Genomic DNA, 23,401 nt, shown 5'->3' with positions numbered 1-23,401 from the left:
ACACAGTCAACCATTCCATCCTCATACAAAGGCTCCACGATACCCTTGGTATCTCGTAATGGACACTGGACTGGCTGACTTCTTTCCTCACTAACTGCTCTTCCCAAGTCATCCTGGGCACCTTCTCCTCTCCTCATTCCCCCTCCACCTGTGGTGTCCCCCAGTGCTCTATACTCTCCCCCTGGCTCTTTAACATCTACCTTTCTCTCTTTGGATGCCTCGTCGCCTCCTTCTCCAACTTCCAGTGTTACGCAACCGTCGCACAGCTCTTTTTCAAACTCCCTGATGACCCTCTTGCACACTCCATCTTCCATGACTGCCTATCTGCCATCCAGTCCTGGTTCACCTCCAACGGTCTTAATGTCAATGCCAGTAAAATTGGGATCCTTCCCATCAGGACCCCTGCTGCCTCCTTCTTCCCCTCACTCTGGCCTTCCTCCTTGGGCTCTCCCCCTGCACCTTCAACTGAAGCCAGAAACCTTGGAGTCATCTTTGACCCCTAGCCCTCCTTCCTCCCTCACACTCAGGACATTTCCAAGAAGTCCCACTTTCAGCTCTTCCTTCTCAAAGGAATTTTACCTTTTCTGACTTTCCCTCAGAGTCTCAATGTGACCCAAGCCCTGGTTTTCTCTAGGCTTGACTATTCCAATAACCTCTTCCTGAATCTACCATCTTCCACTCTGCGACCCCTCCTGCTCATCCACAATAGGGCAGCAAGACTTATCCTTGGCCTAAGCCCAGGGGCTGCATCTCTCCTGCACTAAAAAGTCTTCACTGGCTCCTGGTTGCTGCACGGATTCAGTTCAAATCCCTCTGCATCATCCACAAGGTTATCTGGGCCTCGGACCACCCTATCTTCAACTTTTCCCACTAAATACTCTCCCTCTAGACCACTACGTTCCTCTGGCACCAACTCTCTGTGTGTAAAGTGTTTTGCTAAACAGAGTGTAGTTGGTCATTCACTTTCCTCAGTGGGCTCCCTCCTATACAATAGCCTCCCTCTCCCTCTGCATCTTGAGCAGGATCTTCTCAAATTCCGAAAGCTCTTTGAGACTTTTCCTCTTTTCCTCCTCCTACCCTTCTTCTCTCCTCTGCTAATACCAGAGTTGCTGCGATCAGTGTCCAGTACACTTATGCATCCCTGGAGCCCTAACCTCCCATGCAAATTCTGTCTAGCTCCTGTCTATCCACAGCATTTGCATCTGTACACCCCCTGCCTTGGAGGTTCGCACTTACACCTCCAGCGGCCCCAGTACGTGTAGCACTCAACATTCCTGCACTTCATGAGCTCGGACTCCCCAGCACTTAGCCTCGCTTCCCTCTTCCTTGCTGCACTTGCACGTTCTGATACTCACAAGGTATAGTAGGTACGTCCCTTCTACCTCCACCCTCTGCTCTTAAATCTTAAATATTGTGTTTTAATGTTTTCCCTTGCTCCCTCCCTGCCCTGTGGGCACTTTGAAACAGTATTTTCTTACTGTACATGTGCCTAACAAGCAAACAATAATTAAATAAATCCCTAGGGAGTCAGTTAGCCTTCATATTAGGGATACCACCACCAGACCTAGAAAGAGAGTCAATGGGTAGCTGTTTACATTGGCTAGTACTAACTTCCCTGATAAGAACGCCTTGGCTAGGGAAGGAGAGAGAGAGAGATAGAGAGAGGGATAGAGAGAGAGAGAGAGAGAGAGAGAGAGAGAGAGAGATAGAGAGAGAGAGAGAGAGAGAGAGAGAGAAAGGGGGAGAGAGAGAGAGAGAGAGAGAGAGAGAGAGAGGAGACCCATAGAGAACTGACCATAAAGTCAGACTGTATTGCAAAATAAACACCTTTCGACTTTTCATCGAAGTCTGTGTGGTTCTTTGTGGCGGGCCACTCCATCACAATGACAACCCTTTTTATCCATAATACAGTGGCCAACTGAAGTATGGGGCATCAAGGGCTGCTACATTGGCTATGAGAGCCTGGCATCTGCAGGCATAGATATGTCAAGGGGAAACGTGAGGTCTCACAGATAGGGACCATTATTTAGCTTAGTTAGCTTAGTAAACACTTCTATTTCTTTGGCAGTTTCCTTCAGTGCATTCTGCAACTCCTTAAGACACTGCTTGGTCCTGACTTAAGGAGCACACGAAAAGATGCATGAGGCTGTGGCTCACAGCCAAAAAACAGCTAAATAAGAAAATAAATGAAACCAACTATGTGTAAGTCTGTGACAGCTATTGTTGGGGAAAAGGCTGCAAAGGATGTGAACAATAAACCAGTGCACAGCTCTATACTACCATGTACAGCCTACTCACTGTGATGCTGGAAATGCATTGGAGGGATAGGGCCACCATGTCCTTGTCCTGTATCATGTGTGTTCTGTGTTGTTTTCTGCACAGGAATAAAGTTGGGACCCCTGGCAGTGCATCTATTCCTCTTTTTGGTTGTGGTGAACCAAGACCCTTGGCATGCCCTTATGGCCCCCATGGGCGGGGGAACAACCCTGTACCCCTAGTGCATGTTGGTAGGCAAAGTGTGCATGCAGTACCCTCTGGGACCAATACACACAACTATGACTACAGGTGTAAGCAAAACCAACCTTTAGTATAAGTCTGTACCACACCATTTTTGGTAGCGAGCTGAGCAGCCAGGCTTATCTCAAGAGGGAATGTGAGCTGTAAGGGTGTTACACAAAGTCTACAATGACAAGTATTCAGATAGACACTTATACTCAAGGTTCTTTGTAAAACACATATTAATTTAGTACACAGTCATTTAGAAAACATTCACTAAAAGGAGGCACCCAATATCACACAAAAATATACTACAATACTTCACATTAACCGGTTCTGTTACATTTGAACTACTTTGAAGGAGGAGCAAAAGGGCATTCAGAGCATTTGAAGCATGAGGAAAAAGGCATAAGTTAATAAAACGAATATTACAGTTACTCTAAAACAGTGCAAATAGTTTGAGTTCACCAGGGGAGTTGATTCAATGCAATAGGTAGGCCAATGTCAATGGACTAGAGTCTTGTATACGTAAAAACGGTTCTGGTATTTAAACGGAAAAATCTTTGCCAAGGTTCTCAGAAGTAGTTCATGGAAGAAAAGTTAATATGTCGGGTCACAAGCTGACTAGACCTGCAAATTGCCAAAGTTTCACGTACTTTCGCAGTGAGAGGTAAATTCTCTCGGTCAGGTTTTCACAGTACCTTATATTGAAGAAAAATATGCTTCTGTTCCTGGCAGTTCCTGCAGATCTCGCTGTTCCTGAGCCTCAGTCGTGGGGACAAGACGGAGGACGTCGGGGGGACTCATGCACTGCACGGGGACTGGTCACAAAACTGGCAAATCTTCAATTCCAGTAGCTGTCTTAAATCATACAAACTGGTGTCCTTCTCCCTGGTCCTTTGGTTTCCTGCAGCACTCTGAGGAAAATCTAACAGCTCTGAGAATGGTGTCCAGGTGGCTTACGAGTTGATTGGTCCTACCAATTCAAAGGACAAAGTCGTCCTTGAAGGGCTTCTCTGTCGAGATGAACTTGGTGATTCGGACCTGCAGCAGGGCTTCACCGGGCAAACCAACGGTCCAGGAGTTGCAGCAGCTGTCCTCTTCCAGCTTGTCTTCGGTTCTTTCGTTCCAGTGGTCGACTCTACCTTCCAAGCCAAGAGACTCACCTTTTAAACAGTTTTCACCAATTAATTCCAACCTAGCTGCCACTCACCCAGCAGGGTGGCTGTCCTTGCCGGACAGTCAGCCAGCCAATCATGCCACAGTGCATTTGGGTCTCCTAGGAGACTAAGTACAGGGAGCATCGGGCACCTCCCTCACTTTCTGCCCACCCCAGACACTCAGGCGCCAGAGGCGGTCTTCAGTCCTGAAGCCTGCCAAAGGCGTAGCAACAAAGGGACCAAACCTGGTTTGGTGCACAGAGACAAACACCAGAAGGACCTTTCCAAAAAGAAACAGCAAAAAAAGACCGGGGCCTGCTTTTACCGAGGTGGCTCAGATGCCATCTTGAAAAACATGGCTCCCGTGATTTTTAGCTATCGGTGTTCGCGGTCGGGAAAAATCATGGTAGTTGGTGGTAAAACTACTGCCACCAGCCATTTCAAGAGGAAAGGGTAGCATTTGACTGCTACATGAGTTTCTAGACACAGGGGATACTAAGTAACCCCTCCAACACACTATTGTAAGAAAGTGTGTGCTGGGTCTAGGAATTTGGAAAGACTAGTGTTAGGAAAGATTTCTTAATTAGAGGTAATTTTCCTTCCATGTGGCAACCCCTAAGCTTTTTGCTGTTGTTTTTCACCATGATCTAGACTTTGCCAGAGAAGCGCAGCCTTCTGCCGCACTCCTCTGGGCTTTCGCTCCATTCTTACAGGGAAACTGACATGCCCTTAAGACAGTCAGTACCGGGAAACGTTGTTTTCCGTAGTTCTTTTATCATGTTGCAGCTTTCGCGCAACATGACACAAGAGGGCACTGTAAGCTAAGTTACTGCTCTCTTGGGTCTCTAGTCACTCTACAGGCCCTAGACACTCTCTTTGGATTGTTAACGAACGGTGCAAGTGATTCACGGAGGGGACTGGTGGCAGCGATCGTTTCTTTGTGTTTTGAGCTCCTTTTGGCTGTTTAAGCGCGTTTCTCGTGCTTAGCCCAAAATGGTGGCCTGGCTTCCAAAATGGCCAGACCACGAGGCTCTTTGTCCTGCCCGCTGACCGTCTTGCCCCTTCACCTTCCCCAGGTCGAGCCGACCCGGGGCCTTCCTTATTTGGGCATGTACTTTCCCGCAAAACACAGATGCTTTCGCGGGCTTCTACAGACTGTGTGTGTGCCTCCAGGATGTGGGCTGGGATGTCTGGTCCCAATACACATCCTGGGTGCCAGAGAGTCTAGTGTGTCGTGAATGCCTGGGACCACCGTGGTCAGTGATAGGTCCACGTATGGTGTGAGTGTTTTGTGAGCAGATCTCCCATTGGGTCCTCTCCGTTTTGGCGCGAAGGGAACTCTGGATAAGAGGAGGCTGGAAACACCACTACCATGTCGATCTCCTGAGTTCTCACGAACGACGGATACAGGAGCCAAGTAACCTGCAACTACGAGGCTGAACCGAGGAATCGCTGGTGACCCGCTGAAGGACTGCTCCTCTGCACTGCTGTCGCTCTGTCAAACCAATCTGCCTCTGATCGAACGAGAAGGCCTGTACTGGTACTTCGACCCTTTGGAATAGTGGGAACAACTATTCTTGGCATCTTCATCATCTCCTGCACGTAAGCCTTCGGAAGCGTCTCTGGGCCATCCAGTGGACTGACCAGCCTACACAGGAGTCTTGCTCTGTTACCGACGTCAGGTTGTGTTGTATTCCGAGTCCTTAGCACTCTCACATGATTCGTACACTTGGCATTCCCAGGTCTGAAGTGAGAAGTGTACATTGGGCTATAACACACACGACCGCTTCTTGCCCTGCTGTGGTAACAATCTGTGCGGGTTCACTGCATTTGGGACATCCTCAACTCTAACTTCTGCTGCCGCGGAATCTACACGACGCCGAGACGTCCCCTGCTCGCATCTCAACCTGCCAGCACTGAAACTGACACGGAGACGCCTGGGTCTGCCTGCATCGGGGACCGGTGAGTAGCAACGCTAGGAACTGGTCGCCCTCCTGCAGTAGCCCGCAGCTTTTCCCCGCTGTGTTAAACAGCACACCTTTCTCGCACTCGCGCTCTGCTTCTGCCCGCAAGTGGAGGCCGCGCTTGAGTAGCGGAGATCTGTTCGCCCTCCTTTGTTCACCACTCTGAACTGCCTGACTTCCTTGAAGAGACTCCCCTTGGCCCTTTGGCACCAGCGTGTGCATGTACTTTTGAGCACAAGGCTCCACTCTTCTTAGGGCTGGGACTTCCTTCTAGTTAGGTGGCCTCTGAAGGCGAACTGGGTCTAAACGTTTACTTGCACTGCCTGTTTTCCTCCCCATCTAGGTGGTCTGCATATTTCGTGCTTCTAACTCTTTAGACCCTTCGGTGATTGTATATATATTGTATTTGATTGTGATGTGCTGGTTTACTTGAGTTTTACAAAGTCCTTGTAATAAATGTGTCTATATTTTTAATATAACACCTGCTTGGATTAATTTGTAAGTGTCCTTGCTTTGTGTGCTCATTGCGGGCTTTCAGTCACCCTCACCCCTCTTGAGACCTAGTCTTGACCGCCGCGATTGCTACCTTGATTGGTCTGGCTTGTCCAGAGGTTACCCTGTTCCAAGAACCTAGGCTGGTCTTCTGAACCTCTGCCCATCCAGGACGGAGTTCAGAAATCCATCTTAACAACTAGTAAAGTCAATTTCACGTTACTTTCTCTGGGAAACAGTAGTTTATCCCAGAGAAGGTATTTAAATCTTGGGACAGCCTAAAAGGCTTCCCTGTGTCACTGCACTGAGGGTGCTGTGTGGCACACATAAAACGATGATGCCTATCGAGTTATCTAAAATGCCATAATCAAATAAAATACAGACAGAAAACAAACATAATTAAAAGTACAAAGATCCAAACGTCAGCAAAAGAGCTGGGGTCTCTAAGGTAGAGAGGAATTCGAATATTTATGAGAATTCTCCCTAACATATGTTGTGGGCACCTATGTGTTGCCCATAGAGCAGTGAATGGGCTGGTGGCAGCTTCATGCAGATGTGACAGGAGCTCTGAGTATCCTCCATTGGATACCCAGTCCCTGCCATAGGAATCAGTGGATAGAAGGGAAGATGGCTCCTGGGGCCTCTTGGGTTCTAGTGCCTGTTACCTTGTTTACCCAAACTCCTGGGAAGCCCTGACTCTGTCCCTTCCCCTGACTGGCTGTTGGGTGGTGAAGCATATATGGTATTGTGGGGAAGTCCAGGCCAGACCGGCTGAAGCCTTCCCAATGACTGTATGTTGAGGGTAAACCCTTGGTGTGGGACCTATGTGACTAGTGTGTGTGATCAATATGCATACTATGTTATGGGTGTCTGGTTTCTGTGTGTGTGACGCAATTAATGAGACAGCCCTGCCTGAAACTGACATGAATGCAGTGCGGTGTGCTGAAAGCCTGGGTCCTTGCTCCAATCCACATTCCTTATTATGGGTGTCTGGGTGGAAGTGAATGGCCTGAATGCCTGTGAGCCTGATTGGCTGCCTGTCTGCATGAATGCCCTTCTGTGTATTTGGCCGACTGAGCCTGGCTCAGCCAAAGTGAATGAGGGACAGAGGTGTATATCTGGGGACCTCTAACTTACCAATTTGTTCAGAAGCTGAAGTCGAAACCTGAAGCTCATCCTTGAGGCCCAGCTGGAAGAAGAAGATTGCTGCTGCATTTCCTTCAAAGTAATCTAAAAGCGTTCAAGTCTGTCCATCGAAGTCCATTACCGTCAACCGGGGTTCGGAAGATTTCCGTAACTGCTGGAAGCCAAGTCGAATCATGTCGCCCAGAAGCGGGAATACCTTGACACTGTGCTGCTTGACATCCATAGCTGAGAAAGCTCCACTTGCCTAAGAACATTTTGACAGTGGGCTCCCTTCCCATCACCTTTGACCACTTTGTCCCGCTGGAGAAAGTCAAGGTTGCCGGCTACCGAGGGAAGTCCTGCGGTGGGTTTCCCGCCACCAGAAGCTGACAAAGACGTCCCGAGGACACAGACGGAGTGAATATCAGAGGTCTAGCCCGTGGTCGAGTCCTGATCGCCAAAGCCATCCTGAGTTATGTGCTGCGGCTGCAGCACTGACAGGCCAGATGACCGCCAAACGCGACTCCCGACACCCAACGCCCACTGCCGGCCCTACATCCATCACTGAGTCTACTTTGTGGCACGACACTTTGCTTCGATGTTTACAGCATTCCTCAACTGCCCAGGACTTCCATGATCGATTGTTGAAGAGCACCGCGAAGGTCAAAGCTGCAGCATCACTGCAAATGTTCAATTTTTCCTTGAGGTTCTCGATGAAGAAGCCTTCCACCTAGTTGTGCCTTTAACATGGGTAACTTCAGTATGACATACAAGCAAGCTAGTAACTATTCGCCATATTCCACAAAAAGAAGGTCGTTCTGGAACTCCACTCCTCTATTTTTGAACCCAAGGTGGTTTCAGAGCTGCACACAAATGTGGTCTTTTTCTCCAATTAACCTTGTTTGGTCAAAAACAAATTCCAATTTTTGGATGTCAGTAGGGCCTGAAATTTCATCTCTGACGGTCAATGGAGGTTAAATCCTCCTCTAGGCATTTATATTACTTAGGGCTTTCAAGGCTACTAAAGCTCTATGAATAGTGTTGCAGTTCTGGAGAGTTATTCTGTATGTGCTTTGCAGCCCCTGAAGGGGATCCATGTCCACATTCTGTGAGCAAACGTCGCCTTTCTCGCTTTTCAAAAATGTCCCTTTGAAGGATATGTGAGGAGCTGCCAACTGGTCAACTACCCCAACGGTTTGTACAACAGTATTTCCTCAATTTATGTTCAGGATATGATGCCATTGTGGGACTGTCTAATGAACCTTTCATGAGGAGTACTTCAGGTTATAATCCATCTCCCAGCAATGTTTCATATGATTCATAGTCTCCCAGCAGTATGTAGAAAAGCTAGTGTATGTAAGAAAGGAAAGTTTACTTACCGTAGTAACTACTATAATCCGAGTCCATGCTCCCCTTTCCTCCAAATGACCTGCTGTGCATCTATGTTCATTTGTTTCCTATTTATTCGTTAATAATGATGTGAAGGACTGGTTGATTAAGTTTGGAGAGAAGGGTGCAGTTCCATTCTTTTATGGAAACTATGTCCCACCAGAACTGTGAAAAGTAGAATTGAATTAGAGACAGTGGGCCTCATTCCGACCCTGGCGTTAACCAAGGCGCTATTAGCGCCTTGGTTGACGCCATTATTTTTCCGACTCCGCCATGGTGAATGACGGAATTACCGCCCCATTCCAAGGTTGGCGGGTCGGTAATTCCCCATTCACCATGGCCCTTCCCCATTCCCATTTTTGGCCCATAGGGCTCAATGGGGAAGGCGCTAATTACGGCACCGTAAATTACGGTGCCGTAATTAGCTCCTAGGTCCCTTTGCGGGTTGGTTTTTTAACGCCTGCAAAAAGCAGGCGTTAAGTACCAACCCACAAAGGGAACTCGGAATAGGACGGTAAGGGTTTAACGGCACCGGTCTCGTTACCGGTGACCGTTAACCCTTACCGCCCTACTCGGAATGACCCCCAGTAAGTAATTTTTCCTAAACCTATTATAAGATGAAGTAATAACACACACTTGACTATTGTTAATTGTGATACCTTAGTCAAAATACTGAAATAAGTTAATGGTAAAGTAAGTATTTACTACTCTTTGGTCACTCAACAATGTCCTGTGAATATTCCAGTGACCTGCCCACTCTGATGGTTGTAGTTGTGTGCATACCACGTAAGACTATTTTTGTGTGCCTTGTGGGATGAGGTCCCATTTGTGGGCTTTTACTGATATAAGTATTTGTTTGTTTGCAGGACATTTTACTCATTTATAGCTGCTTGGGACAGTTCCATGCACAACTCTCTTCTGCTGAACCGGGTCACACCGTACCGAGAGAAAATCTACATCACCCTTTCAGCTTATGTGGAGGTGAGAAAATCCTGTGGCATATACAAAAAGCACTACTATTTAAAGTGTTGAGGCGATGAAGCGATGGTTTCGTAAACGAGAGGCATGCCATGGGTGCTGGAAATAGGTAGGAAATTCACCTTTGCAGAAGCACATGTTTATAATACTCAAGTCCAAAAGTACAGATATCTGGAAACCTCTGCACCACTGAAGAAGGGGAAAGGTCAGTGATAGAATTGGATGGTTTGATAGAATGATGAATTCATGTAACCACCTTCAAAGGCACAGAAGCTAGCACCATTATCATACATGATGAGTGAAAGGGATGCCACTGAGCAGGAACAGTTGTGTGCTTCGTCCAGTGCATCAGTTGCAGTGAGGGAGGCCCTTACAAAAACTGTTGATGATGGCAGGGGTTTTGAGATCAGGGGATGGCCACAAGTTATTTTTTTTGTAGGGCTTGAAGGGAGGAAAACATCGGAATTCCTTGCTTATGTTTGCAGTTCCAGTTTCTGAGTAGGAGGGAATAAGAGTCTTTCTTGATGACTGTAAACATATTTTTATAGCAGAGGGCTAGATTATTCTGATAGATAATGTATTCTTCTCTGATGTGTGTGCCAGTGTATCTTTGGGGCTCTAGTGGTGGATGTTATTATTTTAAAGGCATTGGTGAACAAAAAATAAAAAACAAGTTCAAGTATGAAGGAAGAATGGATCATATCTATACAAAAGATCAACGTGTGATGTGTTAGATCGCAGTTTTGCCTTCAGTGTGGGAGTGAATCTATCGGACAAAAAGAAGAATTAAAGAAGCCTCAACAACATGGGTAAATTCTAAAGTTCCTGATTACAAGAGTAACATAATAGCAATGAAACAGAGCTGATGGAATCAGTGTAGATACATTCGCTTTAGCAAAACAAACTTGTGTGTGTTCATGGACGTAGATTCCAAAGACAACCTTTAATGGTCACTCCCCCTCTTACACACTCTCCATGTGTGTCCACTCAAAACACGGACTCCTCAATTAATGACATTAAGTACAATTTATTTTTAACAAATTTAAAAAAGAAAACAATTAGGGAAATTAAAACAAGGAAACCTCAATAGATCTCCTATACACATTAATTCATATTACAACAAACATAGCATTTTAAAAGATGAATTCGTAGAACAAATATGCTAACTGATGCATAGCATCTTGTCAAATATTATGGCAATTGGAAACATGCTGCGGTTTAAGAAATTATGATAAATTATATTCTATTGCTTTAAAGAAGGGTGTGAATAAACGTCATTGAAAAAGTCCAACATTCAAACAAATGCTGCTTCATATGATACTCTACAATTTGTGTGCAGATGCCCATCTTTGGGAGAGGACCCTGAGCTCAAAATGTCAGCTACAAATGTTCAAAGCTGTATACAAAATGATGCAGAAAACATTGATGGACAATAATCGAGGAAAGACATCTGGGATCAATATTTTATAGTGTACAGATTCTTAAACATGAACCTCAAAATGTAGGTAACATTTTCTGGAGATGGCTCTCAATATAAGAAGACTTCACAAAAGAAGACCTGTTCACAGGGAAATGCTGGATACTGGCTTATTTCCCTACAAATGTATGCAGCCATGTAAAAAAAGTTCAACATAATCGGAAAGGAAACCATAAGGTGACAGTTCTTACTGGTAGTGGATTGCATGTGTAATTGAGACAGAGGAGAACATATTTCAAACAAGCTGAAAACCAGCAATATCTGTAATCACACAAATAGCCAAATTACTAAACAGCTCACAAATGTAAATCGGTAAAATTTATGAATTAGGTCGAACTAACGGAACAAGAGGCCTGACTGAATGTGTTTACTTTTACCACACTAAAAAAGCAAATTTCACAAAGGACTTCACTATGGGGGTAATTCATAGAATTTAGCGCAGAAGCAGCGCACGCGGGCAGCGCAGAGAGGGAGCGAGCACCAGCGTGCACTAGCTGCATGCGCCAAAACCCATTTACACGCACAGCGTATTCATGGATACTTACATCCATAACCAGCCGTGGCTCAGAGTGGCGCAGCGACCCTGCAGCAGCACCAGTTATGCCCCCAACCCCGCCCCATGCGCCAAAAACATCGCACAAATCCCCTACTTGACGCAAAGGCCAGTGGACCAGCATACAGCCCCCCAACCATGAAAACTTGCTAAAAACGCCACACAGCCCTCACGCGCCAGCGAAATCGCGTGTACAACTCTCCGTGCACCCCTCGGAATACGCATAACCCACTCGTGCCAGCGAAATTGCGTGTAAAACTCCTGCGCACCCCTCGGAATACGCGTACCCCTCTACCGCCAGCGAAATCGCATGTAAAACTCCCCACGCACCCCTCGGAATACGCATAACCCGGTTGCGCCAGCGAAATCGTGAGTAAAACTCCTGCGCACCCCTCGGAATATGCGTACCCCGCTCGTGCCAGTGAAATCGCGTGTAAAACTCCCAGCGCACCCCTCGGAATACAAGTGCCAGTGAAATCGCGTGTAAAACTCCCCGCGCACCCCTGGAATACACGTACCCCGCTCGCGCCAGCGAAATCGCGTGTAAAACTCCCCACCCACCCCTCGGAATACGTGTACCCCGCTCGCGCCAGCAAAATCGCGTGTAAAACTCCACGCGCACCCCTCGGAATACGCGTATCCCATTTGCGCCAGCAAAATCGCATGTAAAACTCCCAGCGCACCCCTGGAATATGCGTACCCCATTTGCGCTAGCGAAATCGCGTGTAAATCTCCCCGCGCACCCCTCAGAATACCCGTTCCCCGCTCGCACCAGCAAAATCGCATGTAACACTCCACGCGCACCCCTGGAATACACGTACCCTGCTCGCACCAGTGAAATCGAGTGTAAAACTCCATGCGCACCCCTGGAATACGCATACCTCACTCGCGCATGCAAAATCACATCTAATTCTCACTCCCGTACCCCTGGATTCACGCAGCAGTGTGGTGAGAAGCCACATGCACCCCCTGCAGCCAGACCACGCCACAGGGGTCCACCTTACACCCCTCCCCATGCCCCGTAGGCAGGCCATCCACCCTGACCATGCCCCGCAGGCAGCCCATCCACTCTGACCATGCCCCACAAGCAGCCCATCCACCCTGACCATGCCCCGCAGGCAGGCCATCCATTCTGACCATGCCCCGCAGGCAGCCCATCCAGCCTGGCCATGCCCCGCAGGCAGGTCATCCACTCTGACCATGCCCCGCAGGCAGCCCATCCACCCTGACCATGCCCCGCAGGCAGCCCATCCACCCTGACCATGCCCCGCAGGCAGGCCCTCCACTCTGACCATGCCCCGCAGGCAGCCCATCCACTCTGGCCATGCCCCGCAGGCAGCCCATCCACCCTCCCCATGCCCCGCAGCCAGGCCACATGGCACCATGTCCCCCCCACCCCACCCCCATTGACGGGCACCTGCCAGCATGCCCCGACACATGTCCCCCCACCCCCATTGATGGGCACCTGGCAGCAGGCCCTGACACATGTCCCCCATCCCACCCCCATTGACGGGCACCTGCCTGCAGGCCCCGACTCATGCCCCCCCATTGACAGACACCTGCCAGCAGGCCCCGACACATGTCCCCCCAGCCCACCCCCATTGACGGGCACCTGCCAGCAGGCCCAACACATGTCCCCCCCAACACACCCACATTGACGGGCACCTGCCTGCAGGCCCTGACTCATGCCCCCCCCATTGACAGGCACCTGCCAGCAGGCCCCGACACATGTCCCCCCCACCCCAACCCCATTGACGGGCACCTGCCAGCAGGCCCAACACATTTCCCCCCAACCCACCCCCATTGATGGGCACCTGCCAGCAGGCCCCGACTCATTCCCCCCTCCATTGACGGGCACCTGCCAGCAGGCCCTGACACATGTCTTCCCACCCCCATTGATGGGCACCTGCTAGCAGGCCCCGACACATGTCCCCCCCACCCCACCCCGATTGACGGGCACCTGCCTGCAGGCCCGACTCATGCCCGCCCATTGACGGGTACCTGCCAGCAGGCCCCGACACATGTCCCACCAAACACCACGTCATAACAAAACAGACCCATGGCCCTAATGCCAACCCAAATCCCCCCAGACCCCAGTACAAGCATGCAACCATCCACTGCACCCACTCCCTACTAAATTACCCATGCCATGAGAGTCTGAAAACAACCAGCATGGCCATGAATAAATGTCCAACAGAGCCACACAGTGTTAACACATGACTGAGGCAATGCTCATAGAGACATGCACAAAACCAATGAGAGTAGACCACACCAATAATGAAGAAATAAGAAATGTATTAAAAAGTAAACAAAATGACAGAATGAAAATCACACATGCAAATGAAGAAACAATTAATGCAAAAAAATAAATAAAGAGAAATGCAATGAAAAAGAAAAATCCACAACATGAAAAATGAAAAGTGGTCCATCGCAAAAGTCCATAGAAAGTAAAGAAAAAATCAAAAGCACAAAAAAACATTGCTCCATGGGATGATGTAATAACGAAAATATGTACACGTCTGGTACTATTCACAATGAACGTCAGAAGGGTCCATGATCCCAAAACAAAAGGAAACCTACCTAAAACCCTATCTAAAATACAACTATATGCAAAAAGTGGAGCAAAGTCAGTGAAATAATAATACAAACCAAATGAAACCTAAACCTAAATAACTATATACAAAGGTAGCGGGCAAGTCTAACGGCTCACTTTTTGATGTCCCAGTGCAGGGCATCATCGAACTCCACGTCGATGTTCCGGAGGTGGGCCTCTTCCCTGCCCTTGAGGTCTTGCAGGGATGCACCCATGTCCTCCTCTAACTCCCTGCGAGTTGCACTCAGCCCGACTCAAAGCTCTGTGCATGGAGTTCTCTGCCCTGACCATTGTGAGCCGTGCCCTCTGCGCCTGCCGCCGCTCTGCACCTATTCGCTGGCCCAACCTCTGCCACACGGAAGACACTCCCAATCCTGGGTCCTCCTGGCCGCCGGCCGATGCCTGCCCCGATGATGTAGAGGGCGCCAAGGCCACATGCCTCCTACGCCGAGCCTGCTGCCGCCTTTCTGCTGCCTACCGCCGCTGCCACGACTGCCTCCAGGTAGATGGCAACACCCTGGGCCATCGTGCAGGTGCCCTGCTTGTAGGTGCCTGCACATCATCTGTTGCCAGGGGTCCAGTTGCTGGGGTGACCACCTGTGCTGGAGCTTCAACTCCCGACTGTGGCAGGGATGGGATCTCCACCAGGCTAGCTGCGTTGGTTGGGGCAGGTCCACAGGGGGCCCTGGTGGTATCTGGCTCGGAAGACGGCAAGGAGAACGACTGGCGTATAGTGTGCACAGAGGAGGACGGCCGCAAGACAGGACGACACATGGAGAAAACCCCCGACCATGATCCCTTCCAACTGGGCCAAGTTGGCACACATCTCTTTGTGGTGACGTGCGTGGTCCCCCCAGGAAGCACGCACATCATCACGAATGTCACGTGTGCGCAACGTGACACCAGTCAGGAGTGACCCAATCCTGTCACGGTCCCCATGTCCGCAGGTAGAGGAGTGCCAGATGACGTGGACCTCCCACCTACCTGCGGATGGGCCTGGGGCAGGGCATCGCTGCTGCTGCATGGTGATGCAGTCACAGTGTCAGGGACAGTGACATGCAAAAGCCCCTCCGCGGCGACCTGTGCTGCCTCCTGCCCCTGCCCCTGGACTGCACCATTTGCACCAGTGGTACCACCCCCACCAGGCCCCATGCACGGCTCTGTAGCGGCCTCCTCCTCATCCGTACACACCACCAACCTGGATGGCTCCTCACCGTCTTCTGCCGTCGCAAGCCTCTGTGGGGGCCCACCTGCCCCTTCCGCTGCAGCCGTAGTTACGGACGCGGCACCAGTCCCCTCGCTCCCGGATGATGGAATTTCCTGTGGGGGTGACTGGGCCTTGCCTCGCTGGCCGGTGGAGGCATCCCTGCCGCTTTCCTCCACAGCGCCATCTCCGCCCTTTTCTACACTCGCCGGCTGTGTAAAGGGAGACATTGAACACAAGCATCAGTGTACTGTACAATAGTCCCCTGGACAGAAAGCAATAGCACATGAGTGGCACTGTCAAACGTCACTTCCATTATGTCCCTTACACATGTGTCAGTGCAGGCAACACACATGCAGGAATAGGCATGGCACATGCAACAAACATTTGCATCCATGCCCAAGGCACCGTACAATCATCCAATGGTGGGCTGAAACTCACATGCATCATGGGACATGCTGATCACATGCACACACATCACCGGAAGGTCATGCATCTGGCCCTGTATACCCCCAAACAGAGTGGATACAAGGATGACTAGGCTGTATCAGTGAATCAACACATCGTCACGGACATGTGTCATCCATCCATGGCGTTGACCAGTCACTCAAACACTACTCAGACACACGGACATGTACACCATGCATGTCCATGACAGCAGCACCCATCTCTCACACCCCAAACATGTCCAAGTACAGACACAGGCGTTCATACATGTGTGCATTCCGCATGCTGCTCTGCATGATGAATTTTAACACATACACCATCCATGTGGGTCACGCCTGACTGGACTCACATGCAGCACCATCATGTCCCTGCACACACACATCCATACATGACCCATGTCATACAGCCAAGTAGCTAACTACCAGCACACTGCAACATGCATTGTTTGAAACGGGAATGCATGGGCACTTACTGCTCAACAGTAGACGAGCCTGCATTCTGAGGATCTGGTGATGAAGCACTGGGTGAATGCGCTCCAGGACCCTCATCTGCTGGGTGGTAAGGTGGACCCGCCCCACTGCATCCGCTGTGTCCAAGAGGCGCCGGGCCTTCTTGAGGGTCCTGGACTTGTAGTCCTCCCAGCGCTTCTGGACGTGTTTGATGTAGTGGGGTGCCACCCCCTCCATGTTGATGGCGCCCACTATTTCCTTCCAGTTCCTCTTCCGTCCTTCCTTGTCGGCACGCAATGGTGTGAAGAGGGCATCTTAATGCCCCAGGACTTGCTCCACCAGGATGCCAACTTCATTAGCACTGAAGCTGGCAGCCGTCTGCCTCCCTGCTGGGGGGTTGCCACTGGTGCTGGATGGTGTTGTGTCGGACATGGCAACCCCTGATGCAGGTGTGGGTGGGCGACTGGGTCCTGGGGCTGGGCTGTGGAGTGATGGGATACCAGTTGGGAGTCTTCTGTTCCAGCAGGGGTGGTCACAGCAACTGGACCCCTGCAGATGGCTGATGTGCAGGCACCAAATGGCAGGGCACTTTTGGCAGCAGGCAGACAGGCAGGCAGCAGCAGATGGCTTGTAGGAGGCTCCCCGGGGCTCTGAGGGGCAGGAAAATGGCCTTCTGGGCAGGAGCGTGGTCTTCCGTGTGATGTTGCGTGGCCAGCTTGATGCAGAGTGAATTGGCACATGAAAAAACAGCATGTCAGCGAGTAATTCGAGGAAAGGGCCTTAGCGCGTAAGTGCGTAAGTGACGTAACACGCGCAGGCGTTTCCTTCTGCACGTGTTAATTGTCCACGCGGGTGCACATGCTTTTAGTGGAGACCGACACATGTGTTTTTCCTACTTTGGGGTTCACACGCGATTACTTCACAGCGGTTACAGTGCCTACGCGTATTTCTTTTCCACGCAGACGGTGATTCGTGCACGCTATTGCACTCTGTTTTTCCCACTGCTGGTGTCTCTGTTTGTCACATACCCCATTTATTGATGTCATAGTAGCCCGTGTGTTAATCGCGTATGTTTTTTTGTGGTCCTGAGTGCCACAGCATACTGCGTGAGATTTTTTTTACATGCACGTGGGCTAGAGGGGTTGCGCATACATTTTTCTTGTATTTTTGGGGTGCCTGAGTGTTGCGTGAATGTCATTTATCCCCAGGCTCCACAGGCAGCCTTGCAGGAGCACAGGGGTGTGTCTTTTTTTAAAAAACTTTTCTTTATTGGCAAGAAGTAGTGGCCGGCGCGTTACATATTACAACAACAACAACACACATTACATATTTTGAAGAGTGGACGGCAATGCAAAGACTCTACAGAAGATCGCATATATTCATGAATGCAGGTTAATTACAACAAGGCCATTCACCGCATAGCTTGATCAATCCCCTGCGCAGGGGTTGGGGGAGAAGACAGAAGCTCCAAGTCCACCTTACTGTTCAGATAGCTACAAAACTCAGTCCATACATTTTTAGGTCGAGCATTCACAGGCAGCGTGTTGATATAGTCCTCCTCACACATCTGTGTCCAGGTAAGGGCTTTTAACCACATCTCCAGTGTGGAGGGGGATTGACGCTTCCAACACTGCAGGATGCATTTCTTGGCCACTATCGCCGCCACATTCAGAAATCTAGCGACCCGCCTTGCCTCAGTCCCCTCCCAGAGCCCAAACAAAAGAGCCAGGGGGTCAGGGTCAATCCGGAACCCCACCATCTCCGAGAGGGCCCCAAGCACCGCCTCCCAAAACTGAGCCAATGCCCCACAGAACCAAAACATGTGGGCGTGGTCTGCATCAATGGATCTACATCTCTGGCAGGGGTGGGAGTGATCGCGTGCAAATTTCCCAACCACGTAAGGAGTGTAGTACAGGCGATTGAGTAACTTGTATTGAATACATCTAACTCTGGAATTGAGGGAAACCTTGCGTGTATGTATGCACATTTTGGCCCACATAGCATCAGGGATGTCTAACCCCAGCTTCCGACTCCAAGCATCTCGGACAGCGTGGGGGGGATCTACAGCTCGCGCCATCAACATTTTATACAGGGCGGACACTATGCCCCTACCCCCTGCAGAATTCGCAATGTAGCAGATCCCGGGGGACTCCGGGGGTTCGTCCGGATACGAAGGCCACATGTCTTGGACTGCCGCTCTGAGTCTAAAGTCTTGCAGCATCTCCAGTGAGGACTTGGTGTGCCCTGGCCTCCACGTCTGCGGGGTGATAAATTTCCCATCGGGGAACAAGTCGGAGAATGACTGATATCCCAGGTCCAACCAGCGACGCATAAGAAGCTTTTCCTGTGTGGGGGCAAGGCCCGGGAATGACCACAAGGGAAGCCATTTGTAGTACGTGGGGGAGCCAGATCGGGGTAGCAGAACCTGTCGCCACGCCCTGATAGTAGAGGCCACTGGGTCAGCAGGGGCGTCCGAGCGATACGAGTGGAAAAGGATCAGGGACATGACATTTACCTCACCATTCACAAGGATCTAAAGCTTAACATGCGGGGGAGGGTCCTGGGGCCGGTACCAGTGTGTAGCGTGCTGAGCTTGTGCGGCTATCCAGTACTGGATGAGATCCGGTGCATTGAAGCCCCCTTTCTCATAGGGTAGTGTCATATGTTGCCACTTCCTGCGCACGGCACCAGAATGCCATAGGAAGCGAGCACACCCCGCATGCAAGTCCACAAAGTATTGTTTCCCGGGCCAGAGTGGAACGTTAGCAAATATGTATAGGAGCTTTGGAACTATGATAATTTTGATTAAGGACAGCCTCCCTGATAATGAGAGGGGGCGGTTACACCATCTTTTCATCCTGGCCTCAGTATATTGCGCGGCAGCCCCATAATTATCAGCCAATAGAGAGGATTTCGAGAGGGACACCTGGACCCCCAGGTATTTGATGCCCTCAGGGGCCCACTTGAGCGGGAATTCGCATGCAGGTTGTGAAGTTGCGGGTGTGAGTGGAAAGATTTCCGATTTAGTGTAATTTATAGTGAAGCCCGAGAATGTGCCAATTTTGATTATTTCACGAATGATTGGGTCGAGATGGACCGAGGGGTCTCTAATGTGCAGAAGTACATCGTCCGCATAAAGTGATATAAGTTCGGGGGTGTCCCGTAGCCGTATCCCTTTGCGTGTATGGTTGTCTCTTACACTATCCGCCATGGGCTCAATAGCCATCGCGAACAGTAGGGGAGAGAATGGGCATCCCTGACGTGTCCCTCTGTGGAGGGAGAAGGAAGCTGATAAATGAGAGTTAACCAGGACTTTGGCCACGGGGTTAGTATATAGCAGTTTAATGTAGGACAACATGCGTGGACCAATTCCCATCTTCTCAAGCACCGCCCACAAGTATTGCCATGAGATCATGTCGAATGCCTTTTGGGCATCTAGTGTCACGGCAACCGCGTTGGCTTTGGGGTCAATCCTAGAGATGACATTGAACAGTTGCCGAATGTTTAAGGCAGTGGAGCGGGCAGGGACAAAACCACTTTGATCCGGGTGAATCAAATATTTCATGATGGGGAGGAACCTATTTGCTATGATCTTGGCGAAAATTTCGGTGTCGGTATTAATGAGGGACAGAGGTCGGTAGGAGCCACATTCATCCAGAGGCTTACCCAGCTTGGGGAGCACGGTGATGACAGCAGGGACTGGGGGGGGATAGCAAGGCGTAGCGACTCATCCCAAACCTCATACAGACGTGGGGCAAGAAGGGCGATGTGCTCTTGATAAAACTCGGCAGTTAGGCCGTCTGGACCGGGAGCTTTTCCTTTAGGGAGGGTCGAGGTGACCGAGGCGATCTCATCAAGGGTGAAGGGTGTATGTAATTGTTCTTTAGTGGCTTGAGATATAAGGGACATTGGGATGCGGTCAAGGAGGGTATTCAGATCTTGCGGGCTGTGCTCCCGTTGCTGAGCATAAAGGGTTGCATAGAAATCTGCAAAGGTCTCGAGAATGGGCCGGTCAGACCAATGCCGCACTCCGTTATTGTCGATGATACTATCAATCCGGGCTCTGCCCCCCTCGGTCCGGGCCAGACGGGCAAGGGTTCGACCAGGCCTCTCTCCCTCGCCGTACTTCCGGGCAGCAACGGGACGGGCAAGGTATCTTATCTCGCTGAGGGCGAGGGACTCGAATGTGTCCAGTTCAGTTCAAATCTGTGCTAGCTTGGGTGGAGAAGGGGCAGTGGCGTACTCACGCTCAAGTTCCTTAAGTCTGGACTCAGAGCGGCGTAAAGAGTTCCTAATGTCTTTCAGGACCCCAGCCTCCCTGGAGATACACATGCCTCTTATGAAAACCTTGAATGCCTCCCATCTCACCCCATCTGTTGTGTCGTGGCGTTTGTTATTATCAAAAAACGAGGTGATATCTGCAAGGATGTCGGCCCTGAAGACAATATCATGAAGTGCCTCTGACTTAAAACGCCAGTTGGAGTGATGAGGGAGGGCCGGGTGTAAAGCTATGTCCAATGTGATCGGGGAGTGGTCGGACAGCGTGCGCGGCAGAATCTGCGTGTCGAGTGTTTTGCCCATGAGCCCAGCAGAAAGAAGGAAAAGATAAATTCTGGAATGACTGCCGTGGGCCGAGGAATAAAATGTAAACTCTTTAGACAGTGGGTAGAGCGCTCTCCAGGCATCGACCAGACAAGCAGTGACCATGTGTGCATGGAGGCGGCGAGCGGCCCTGGACATTATATCTGTCCAATTCGGAGTCTAGAATGAGATTCATGTCCCCCCCAAGATAATACGAACCCCAACATATCCTTGGAGCATGGCAACAATGTGGTCAAAAAAATCAGGTGCATCTATGCTCGGGGCGTATGTGTTAACTAGAAGGCATTCTGTGTTAGCAAGGAAACAGTGGAGGATCACGTACCTACCCTCACGATCTATGTGGCTGGTGCGCAGGGAGAATTCCAATGACTTGTGAATTAAGGTGAGGACACCTCTAGACTGTGAGCAGTACACCTTGTAATGTTTGTTGGGGCCCCATGCCGGGGCGAGAGAGGAAGAGAAGTGTGCGAGGGCGTGGGTTTCTTGCAAGAGAAGTATTTTGACCCCGTGTCTCTGGGCATATGCCGTAATCCTGCGTGCCTTCGTGAAGTTGCTGAGCCCTCTGATATTCCAAGACATTAGCCTAATAGCCATTCAGTAGCATTCAGGGGGCATCCCAGTAACGTGTGGCATCATTTGTTGAATAAGTACCGGCTAACAATACAATGACACGCTGCATCGCGCCAAGAACCACGTATGCCTCGCCATTTTTATTATAACATCCCACAACTGTACCCCCCTCCCTCACTGCCTCCCCCAACACAGCAGTGCCCAAAAACCCACCCAAAGATCCGAGGCGAGCGTGCCAAACCCAACAGGGCAACACTTGCCTGCACGCCCAACTGGGGCGCAACCAGTGATCATAACAAGCCAAACTCAGCGTTGCAACTGCAGCGGGGGTCGCTGCTGCTGTGGACCCGACTTAAATGACTGATCAGTGGAATACACCGTATATCGTACAGTGGTAACACATGTTAAGTTTCAAGGAGACATCACAACAAATTACGATTAACAGAGGATATACAAAATAGAGGATCCATTAGTAGGCAAGGAAGTACAGATGAAAAGAGTGCCAGTAGTACAGAAGGAGTCACATATATGGGGGTCAAGATTGGCCACATCAACCCTCGTCCTCGGGCACGTCCACAGGGCCGGGAAGGGGAATATGGGATTCAATAAATTTTACCGCCTCATCCGGGACAGTGAAGAAATATAGCTTATTGCGATGGGTGAGCTTCAGCCTTGCGGGGAACAACATGGCGTATTCCACCTTCCTTTCTCTGAGCAGCTTCTTGACACCGTTGAACTGCCTGCGCTCCATTTGAACATTAACGGAGAAGTTGGGAAAGATTCGGATAGTCTGAGACTCCAGTTTCAGTTCACCTCTCTCCCGGGCCAAGCGCAGAATGTGATCCCTGTCCCTGAAACTGAGGACCTTAGCAATAATCGGCCTGGAGAAATCGCCCGGCTTGGGGCAAGGGGCCAATGCCCGGTGGGCCCGCTCAATCGTGAAGAATGGGGAGAGTTGGGGATTGCCTAAGAGGTCACTCAGGAGGTTTTCAACAGCTTGCTCCATTTTGCCTTTGAGGGCCGTCTCAGGGACCCCCACAATGTGAATAGTGTTCCTGCGGGATCTGGACTCTAAGTCGTCACACTTCGCCTTGACTTGTTTCATATCGCGCACCAGGTCTGAGACCGTGTTTTGAAGTGTGTTCACCTCATCCTCGTTGGCTCTGATCCTGGTCTCGGCCTCAACCAGCCTAGCGCCGTGCTGATCTAGCTTGGTGCGCATTGAGGCGACACTGGCATTGATGTTGTCAAGTTTTTCATGAAATGACGCAAAGTTCTTAGCCATGGTTTCCATCAGAGTAGTGAGGTCCGGTTGAGGGGAACCAGAGGGAGCGTCTGGGTCGTCCTGAGGCAAGGCCGCCCCCCCTGCTCCTGTCTAGGGAGCGTCCTGGCATACTTGTCCATCGCCCCCACTTTATTGGCCCCGCATGATTTGCTGGACATGTTCGGGGACACACTGAGATCTCAGAGGGCAGTCTTTGTAGGATGTAGGCACAAAGGGTCGGGGCCCCAGAGGGTAAGAGGGTCAGAAGAGAAGGGAGGGCCTCAACCTCCTATATAGAACAGGATCGCCTGAAGTGTATAGGCAGGGGCGAGATGCCCAATAAGCAGGTGCGTTTCAGGGCACCAGTACCACCGTGCAAGGGCGGACAGTCTGTCAGGCAGTCCAAAACAGCAGTGTGATCTGGAGGGGGCACTGTCAGGCGGGGCGCACCCCAGGGCCAGGGGGCCACAGGCCGTGAGTGCTGGGCGCGGGGGCAGCACTGTCAACAGGCGCTTAGAGAGTGCAGGGCGCCGGCAGACGGATGCACGTACGGGAAAGCAGCCAAGGTGTCACAAGCAGCAAAGCGGTGGAAAGAGGGCAGTGGTGGATGACCAGGAACAGAGCAGCGCCACAAGGAC

The 23,401-nt window shown here is 50.4% G+C and overlaps 1 protein-coding gene across 7 annotated transcripts in view; it reads left to right on the top strand.

The window, feature by feature from the left end:
- KIF1A (kinesin family member 1A) overlaps nucleotides 1–23,401 on the top strand; it is a 4,129,412-nt gene that overhangs the window by 2,632,368 nt on the left and 1,473,643 nt on the right. For all 7 annotated transcript variants that reach the window (XM_069618139.1, XM_069618143.1, XM_069618141.1 and 4 more), the window contains one exon: nucleotides 9,493–9,607. In XM_069618139.1, coding sequence (XP_069474240.1) covers nucleotides 9,493–9,607 — 115 coding nt within the window. The remainder of the gene's footprint in view (nucleotides 1–9,492; nucleotides 9,608–23,401) is intronic.

This window comes from Ambystoma mexicanum, chromosome 10 (assembly GCF_040938575.1).
Source record: "Ambystoma mexicanum isolate Mex_15411 chromosome 10, UKY_AmexF1_1, whole genome shotgun sequence".
In the NCBI taxonomy this organism is placed as follows: domain Eukaryota; kingdom Metazoa; phylum Chordata; class Amphibia; order Caudata; family Ambystomatidae; genus Ambystoma; species Ambystoma mexicanum.
The sequence above is the reverse complement of the archived record's forward strand: the minus strand, read 5'-3'. Positions and strand labels throughout refer to the sequence as shown.